The following is a 9,154-nucleotide window of genomic DNA, read 5'->3' on the forward strand; positions in this document are numbered from 1 at the left end:
GTTGTTTTGAGACTGTTGTTGTAAGACCATTTCCTCTTTAGGTCACTGAGTTTAGGTTGAAGCCTTTTTCCTTATTTTCCTTAGCTAGTCTTCCATTGTAGTACTTAGGGAGGACCCTCTGACTCTTGTAAAGCTGTGAGCTTATTACATTGTATACTCAACGGACCTCCTGATGTCCTTCCTTGCCTATACTTATCCGTAGTTACTTACCTCCATGACCTTGTGCTTGTGGGGTTACTTCTGAACTGATATTTTGAGTGTCTTCCCAGTGGCACTCTTTTTTATTTCCGTAACACTTATACGGTACCTTTTTAACTTCCCCATATGAATATATCTCAAGTATTATAATGTCATCATAACTGCGAGGCTGAATTCCCCATGTTGGGGTTCACTCTATTTATCTTGCACGATCTATTGATTTGTCTGTATCCTCTTATCTAGCCATAACTAGGCCCTTCCTGAATCAACTACTAACCACTCGTTATGGCCCACTCTCATATCAATATCCAGTGTAATCTTTCTGGGGTTATTTCCTTTGTCTTAACTTACCTCTCGCACTGGCTCCTTATTTATCAATAACATCCCAGGCAGGAACCCTTACTTCCTTTCCTTGATGTTGTGTTTGCATGATGTTCTGGAATCGTAGCATGTCAATAGTATTTGAATAAGTGCAATCTCGTCCCTTTTTCATTTTCTCGCATTCTTCCTTTACCATTCCATAATTACTAGAACCACTTAATTCTGACTTAATACCACCTCACTCCACATTCCCCTCTTTAAGGAAGTACTAATATTTAGCGCTACGACGATCTACCTATAGATGTTTTACCTCTTTATCTTTGGCTTCTTTTCACATAATCGATGACCCTTACTCGCCTTGCGGAAACCCTTCTGTACCAAGGATAACAAAATTTCTTATTCACGAGGGTGACACCTAATGTAACTGGCACATATAGTTCCTTAAGCTTAACTTTGCTCCCATTGCTTGCTTTAGGTAAGCGTCTTCCTGAATAACCTTTAAGGGTTATTCTTCTGTTTTCTATTCTATTATCGTCAGAGCGCAATTTCTGATATTCTCATAATGATGACTATTATCAAATCACCCAGTCCTTAATTCATGTTTAGTTTGTCTTGTTCACCAGCCCATACTGATTTCTATTATTCTGGGGTCTAACTTTCCCTTCCGGTAGTTACGTTGGAGTCACGAGCTTTTTTGTTTTGAAATGAGGATATGATTTTATGGCCTATATTCTTTTGTTGTCTCAAGGCCGATCACTTCTCGTCTTTCCCTTCCCTTAACTATCGACTCTATAATACTGTTTCTTTCTCTCTCTTTTTTGTACCGTTGTCATCAATGTATCACATCTTACTCATAATGCTTCATTAACTCTCTCCTTATTTCCCTGCTGACATTTCTGCCTATCACTTTATTCTAAAAACTTCAACAAGACAATATTTTGCTTTTAGCTCCCCTTTCTCCATCTACTGGCTCTTCGGATTGCTTAACGTTCTCGCTCTACTAGGGACGGGAGCCACACTTAGGTAATATTTATCCCTTCAAGGCTTCCAGTGCCTATCTTTGTAGTACTCATATCTAGTTGTACTATTTTATAGTGCACCTTCTGGATGTCTCACAAGGAGATTTATTAGCACTTTTGCAATATCCTTCGGAAACGTCAATTAATACAAATAATCCATCCACCATTTTGGGTTACTATGACCCCAGCCGGATCCTGATGTTCCATCCTTTTCTTAAAATATACTTACTAGCCCCCATAGGGAATAACTGAGATGGGTGCTGCCAATTGTATATACCTTTGTTAGCGTTGAAGGTAACTCAAAATGCTTATATCTCTCTCCCTGAATTGCAGATAATGTTCTTCTCTACTAATTAGGTACCTCGTACCCTTCTTCACCTTGCTTTTTTAACTTGTTGAAACTTGTATCTTCCTTTTGAATCTCTCATTGCTTTTCACCATACAGGTGGACAGATATTCTTGCCTTAAGGCTCCTCATCAAGAAACTTACACGTCTTAGTACACACAAGTTCTGCTGAAGACCTTACATTTACTCATCATAATTATGATGCAAAATTGAGTTCCTCTAACTCAACTATTCCACAACTATACCTCTTACCAACCGTCTTTCTGGATGTAGGCATCGTCGTATTATGAATAAGATAGAGTTTAGGAAATTGGATTCTTACAACTGAGCTCTACCACACGATCTAGAGTAAGAAGAAAGAGTGACAGTCCTAAATGCCCTATAGCATCCTGCTTATAAGTATGGTGCACGACACACCCATTAACAAGACTCTACTACACACGACTTGTTGACTCCATAGGATAGAACTGCTCTGATACCACTTTTGTCATGCCCCGAGCCTGGGGGCGAGACCAGCACCCGGTGCCTCACCTATCCTTGCGTACCAACTTGTGACTAAGGGACTCTGAACATATGATATCATACTTTGGCCATGGGCTACATTGCAAGACAACTGCGAATGCTGAGTAAATATCAATATAAAGCTGGGCCGACAAGGCCGTCATAATTATTGCATCTAACATACCAACAAAATATACATACAAGGCCCGCAAGCCCAACGTACTACACTAACTGACAGGATATGTCTACAAGCTTTTACTAATGTATATACTATGATCGGAATAGCTTCCCGACCTACTCATAACATATATACATATATACCCAAGATGTACATAAAGCTCTAGACCCGGCAACTCCGAAAGGCATGGAGCTTACCGATCAAGCTGAACTCGGGCAACACTTAATGAGGAGGTCTACTTGCCTGTCTGTCTGAACCTACACGCGTGAAATGAAGCGACCCCAGAAAAGGGACATCAGTACAAAATAATGTACCGAGTATGTAAAGGAATATATTGAAAGCTGAAACTGAACTGATAATATAATAACTGGAAGTAACTGGAGTCAAAGATAATCTGAAGATATGCCCACCTGCTGAAACTGACTCAACTCTCTTGATATAGTAAATAAAATAGTTTTCCGGCCCTATAAGGCTCGGTATATACATATATAACTGCTCTGCCATAGTAGGCTCACTCATAGGTGCTCTTCCATACTAGGCTCTGTATCTCGGCCAACTGGGCTCGCTCATAGGCGCTTGGCCACAGTAGGCTCGGTATATAACTTACCATCTGATCAGAGGTTGCCCAATAGGGGCCTGCCCATTGATTATAGCTCGATGGTAATGAAAATATTGTAATACTGTATATATAGATTCTCTGCTCTCTTGACTAGAAGAAGATAATACTCAATTGAACATAAAGTCCCGATAAGGGAGAATACTTTAACTTATGAGACTGGGATAATATTTATAAATTCGGGAGTATGAACTTCTCTTTATGCCTCGTTATCAAATACATGTAATTACGAGATCATGCCAAAATGAAAGAAGGGCTTAGACTTAACATACCTGGAGTAAGGAAAAATCCGTATGTTGTTCTTGGGAAAGATTGTACCGTGTTCTCTTAGAATTGCAATTCCCGTTGCTATTACGCAGTGTAACTTTGTATGAAAATTTACCCAAAATCCGTCACTTTCCTTAGTTTTAATTCACTTTTTTTGTGAATTAGACTTGAAGATTGTGAATCGATGATTCTTGTATGAAATTGCACCGTACTCTTTCTTTGTGAAATGATCATATTCTTGTATGAAATTAGTAGAATTTAAGAAGTCTTACCTTAGTGGGTGTGGGCCCACTAGGTGATGACTTAGCAAAGAACCCCTCTAAAGTTTGCCTCCTTTTTTGTGTGAGTTAATACTCATCATCAAGGCCCCTATGGGCAGCCACGTCACGTTAGGAGGGGTTAGACTTATCCAAATGTTGTAATTAATTAGCTAATCTCCCACCAAAAAATATTAATTACCCAATCATCCACATAATTAAAAATTATCTCAACTTACTTAAATTACTACTCACTTTTAACACGCCTTATACACCTTACTATCATGGCCATGTGGTACCTTGTATGGTACTAGTCCATAAATACCGGGTATTTTAGCTCGGGCCGTATTTTATCCCAAAATGTCAAACTTCGACGAAATTCATTTTCTTCGATTTGCTTACCCTCTCACCTTCACGAATTTACTTATCACTTGTTTGAAATAGCATAATATTTATAATCCCAAAATAATCTCATCCCCAAACTTACGTCGATTTACTTACGACAAAACTTTAACGTACGAAATCGCGGGATGTAACATCTCATTTTCGAGCATATATCAATTTACTTAAGGCATACTTTCACGTACAAAAGCATGGGGTGTAACAAAAACAACACCAACCGTGGCCTCATAAGCAATATATTACTAGAAAGGAAATATCCTGAGCATAAACTGTACAAGTGGTACTTAGTTCATAAGAAGTAATTTCATAGAAACTATTACATAGCTATTGCAACAAATGAGGGTACTTCCTTTTCGTTTCTTCCTCGGCCTCCCAGGTGGCCTCTACAACCTGCTGGTTTTGCCATAACACTTTCACGGAGGAAATTTCTTTATTTCTTAGCTTTTGGACTTGCCTATCAAGAATGGCAACTGGAATTACTTCATAGGTCAGTTCTTCATTAACTTCAATAGTTTCTACAGGCATAATAACCGACGGATCCCCAACAACCTCCTTCAATATAGACACATGGAATACCGCGTGCACTAATGACATCTCAGGTGGTAGCTCAAGCTTGTACGCCACCCGACCAATCCTCTAAATGATTTTGTACAGTCAGATATACCTCAGACTCAATTTCCCTTTCTTACCAAATCGCATTACACCCTTCATGGGGGAAACCTTCAAGAATACCCAATCATCTTCTTTAAACTGCAAATCCCTACAACAAACATCTGAATAGGACTTCTGACGACTCTGAGCAGTCTTCAACCGCTCCTTAATGTTTTTAACTTTCTCCATAGCTTGATGCAGGAGGTCTGGCCCTATCAACTCTGCTTCCCCAATCTCGAACCACCCAATGGGAGATCTACATATCCTACCATATAAAGCCTTGAACGGTGCCATTTGAATGCTAGCGTGATAACTATTTTTGTAGGTAAATTCTATGAGTGCCAAATGATTATCCCAGCTACCTTTGAAGTCAAGAACACAAGAGCGCAACATATCCTCAAGCGTCTGAATAGTCTGTTATGCCTGCCTGTCGTTCTGTTGATGGAAGGTTGCACTAAGATTCACCTGAGTACCCAAACCTTGCTGAAATGTCTTTCAAAAATTAGCCGTGAACTGTGCCCCTCGATCTGAGATAATAGAAACTGGAGTGCCATGTAACTTGGCTATTTCTTTGATATACAATTGAGCATACTGTTCCGCTATATCGGTAGCCTTAACCGGCAAGAAGTGTGTTGATTTTGTGAGTCGATCTACAATTACTTGAGTCGAGTCAAACTTACGAGGGGTGCGAGGTAGTCCTACCACAAAGTCCGTATTTATCATTTCCCATTTCCACATTGGGATTTCTATGTTTTACGCCAACCCATCGGGCCTTTGGTATTCTTGATTGTGAAAATGTTAACCACCGGGTGCACAGAATACCTATCAGTAGAGACCATCCACATTTGGAACATATAACCACCCTTGGTACCTTAGGGCACCATCATCCACACTAAGAGAAAAGGCCATGGTCTTATATTTATGAATCCCCTCCTTCAGTTGTACCAATAATGGATCGTTGAATTGTTTCTCCTTAACTTCCACCACAAGCAACGATTCACCACTATTTTACACAATCACCCCTCCTTCACTAGAGTCCGCAAGATGAATTCCCAAACTATCCAACCGATGAACCTCCTTGGCCAACGGCCTTTGATATGCCTCCAAGTGAGCCAAACTGCCTATAGATTTCTGGCTAAGAGCATCCGCTACAACATTAGCCTTCCCTGTATGATATAGTATGTCGATGTCATAATTCTTGAGTAACTCGAGCCATCTTCTCTGCCTCAGATTCAATTCCTTCTGTTTGTAAATATTTTTAAGGCTCTTATGGTCCAGGAATATATCCACATGGACCCATACAAATAATGACTCCAAATCTTTAATGCAAATACCAGTGATGCAAGCTCTAGGTCGTTTGTTGGATAGTTCTTTTCATGATTCTTGAGTTGCCTAGAAGCATACGCTATCATCTTGCCATGTTGCATTAATACACACCAAATTCTGATCCTTGAAGCATCGCAATATACCACAAATCCATCCGTACCCTCTCATTGTGTCAACACCGGTGTCGTAGTCAATCTTGATTTCAATTCTTGGAAGCTTCTATCACAAGCATCTGACCATTGGAAGTTAACTGCCTTCTTCGTCAATTTAGTCAACGGAGAGGCAAGAGTAGAGAACCCCTCCACAAACTTTCTGTAATACCTATCTAAGCCCAAGAAACTACGAATCTCTGTTGGAGTAGTAGGTTTAGGCCAATTCTTCACGGCTGAAATTTTCTTGGGGTCAACATCAATTCCTTCTCTAGAGACAACATGACCCAAATACGTAACAAATTAGAGCCAAAATTCACATTTTGAAAACTTTGCATACAACTGGTGCTGATACAGGACCTGCAAAACTTCCCTGAGATGATCGGCATGGTCCTCTCGACTTCGCGAATAAATAAGAATATCGTCAGTAAACACTTTCACGAAGGAGTCGAGGAAAGGTTTGAAGACCTGATTCATAAGATTCATGAAAGTTGTGGGGGCATTCGTTAGACCAAAAGACATTACCAGAAATTCAAAGTGCCCATAGCGGGTCCGAAAAGCTATTTTCGGAATATCCTGCTCCCTGATCTTCAATTGCTAATACCCGGATCATAAATCAATCTTGGAGAAGTACTTAACATCTTGCAATTGGTCGAACAAGTCATCTATCCTTGGCAGTACATACTTATTCTTGATTGTGACATTGTTAAGTTGCTGATAGTCAATACACATTCTCAGTGACCCATCTTTCTTTCTTACAAAAGAGACCGGTGCACCCCAAGGTGACACACTCGGCCGGATGAAATAATTTTCTAACAAATCCTTCAATTGTTCTTTCAGCTCCCTCAACTCAGCCGGTGCCATTCTGTAAGGTGGAATAGATATAAGATGTGTGCTTGGCATCACATCAATTCCAAAATCAATCTCCCTGTCTGGCGGGATTCCAGGGAGTTCATCAGGAAAGGCTTCTGGAAATTCATTCACAACTGGCACAGACTCAAGTGTAGCTGCCTCTACATCGGTGTCCGTAACCCGGACCAAGTGCAAGATACATCCCTTGTTAATCATCTACGTGGCCTTAAGGTAGGAAATAAACCTACCCTTCGGCACCACATTATCCCCCTTCCATTCAGCAACTGGCTCATTTGGAAGCTCGAACCTCACAGTTCTCACTCGGCAATCAAGCTTGGCAAAACATGGATAGAGCCAGTCCATCCCCATTATCATATCAAAATTCACCATCCCCAATTCAATGAAATCGGCCATGGTATCCCGACCACGCACCATGACAACACAATCCCTATAAACCCATGAGGCCACAATAGACTCACCAACCGGAGTAGATACAGAGAATGGCTCATTAAGCTATTCCGGTGCTATCCCAAATTCTATAGCAACATAAGGAGTGACATAGGACAAAGTGGAACCAGGAACGATAAGAGCATACACATCTTGAGATTGGACAGTCAATATACCTGTGACAACATCTGGAGAAGCCACTACATTGTGGCGACCACTCATAGCATAGAAATGGCTGGGTCCTCCCGAACTCTGTGTACCCCCTAGCTGCACCACGCACTGCGGGTGCTGGAGTGCCTCGGGTTGGAGAAGGTATCGCGGACGTAGTACCTGTAGAACTGGCTAGCTGTGTTGTACCCATGCCCACACCATGGCGGGGCGAACGACAATCCCTCTAAATATGACCCCTCAATCCACACCCATAGCATATGGGTAGGTCCATGTTATAGATTCCCAAGTGCATCTTCCCACACCTAGGGAATGGGGGCCTCCGTTGCTGCTGAAATCTCCCACCAGACCCACCCTGCTGGTAGGATACCCTGTCTCCCTAGCTGGGCCTAAAATAGTTCCTTTGCTGCTGACTGGGCCCCGATAGCAGAGCATTGACTGAATATTAAGCAAAAGACTGGGACGGACCTGATGACCTTCCCCTGAAAGCTGTCCTACCACCACCACCACCAGTAGTACCATAGAAGTTGCCCGCTGACCGGGCCTTGTTGCTGCTCTCTCGCTCCATTCTATTCTTCAGCTTGCGGGTCTGTGTGTCTTGAGCAAATGCCACCATCTTCCCATAGTTCATATCAAAATTCAAGGCAGCTGTAGTGGCCTCATTAATAAGCAAGGGGCTAAGCCCCTGTACAAACCAGCGCACTCTAGCCTCCATGGTGTGCATCATGTGAATAGCATACTTGGACAAGTGCGCGAACTCCATATGATACTCCCACACACGCTTGCTACCTTGTTTTAGGTTCTCAAACTCTGCAGCATGGGCTTCCTTAGTATTGGCAGGCAAGAAATCATCCATGAAAGCGTCGGTAAACTCACTCCATCTCGGTTGAAGGCTTCCTTCTTCACGGGACTCCTCCCATAGTTCAAACCAAGGATATGCCACCTTTTTCAAGAGGTAAGAGGCCAATTCCACTACCTCCGTCTCAGTAGCACGCATAACTCCGAGAGTCTTATACATCTCATCTATGAAGTCCAGGGGGTCCTCATCTTGGTTAGTACTAGTGAACACTGGAGGATCCAACTGAAGAAACCTGTTCACCCCGGAACTGGCAGAATCCCCTGGCTGACTAGAAAAGGTGGGTGCAACATTTGATCTCTCGGCCTGGGAAGCCACTATCTGAGCCAACATCTATATGGCTCCCCTAAGATCAATATTAGAAGCACCAAAATCGGAAGCTGGAGCTGGAGAATGGAACTGGAATATTAGTTGGAGGGATCGTTGCACCCTCAGTAGGTGTAGGGATAGGTGTGGTCTGATCAGTTGTAGTAGAATCAGGCAGTGTAGTAGTTGGCGGAATATCCTCACCCTTTGGGTGCTCACCCGCATCATCAAATAAAGGATCAACTGCAACTCTTGGGATGACATTTTCTCTTTGGCCAGTTCCTACCTTCTTCT

At 42.0% G+C, this 9,154-nt stretch overlaps 2 protein-coding genes across 2 annotated transcripts; both read right to left on the reverse strand.

The window, feature by feature from the left end:
* Nucleotides 1-4,429: 4,429 nt before the first annotated feature.
* LOC138897532 (uncharacterized) lies at nt 4,430-5,665 on the reverse strand. The gene is made up of 3 exons (XM_070183511.1): nt 5,593-5,665; nt 4,838-5,118; nt 4,430-4,741 (listed from the first exon to the last, which is right to left on the reverse strand). Exons 1-3 carry the CDS (start codon nt 5,663-5,665, stop codon nt 4,430-4,432), a joined length of 666 nt encoding a protein of 221 aa, XP_070039612.1.
* A 2,478-nt stretch (nt 5,666-8,143) lies between these two features.
* On the reverse strand, nt 8,144-8,887 carry LOC138897533 (uncharacterized). The gene has a single exon (XM_070183512.1). The coding sequence runs from the start codon at nt 8,885-8,887 to the stop codon at nt 8,144-8,146; it is 744 nt and encodes a 247-aa protein (XP_070039613.1).
* Nucleotides 8,888-9,154: the final 267 nt, after the last annotated feature.

The sequence above is a fragment of the Nicotiana tomentosiformis genome, chromosome 8 (genome assembly GCF_000390325.3).
Source record: "Nicotiana tomentosiformis chromosome 8, ASM39032v3, whole genome shotgun sequence".
Classification (NCBI taxonomy): domain Eukaryota; kingdom Viridiplantae; phylum Streptophyta; class Magnoliopsida; order Solanales; family Solanaceae; genus Nicotiana; species Nicotiana tomentosiformis.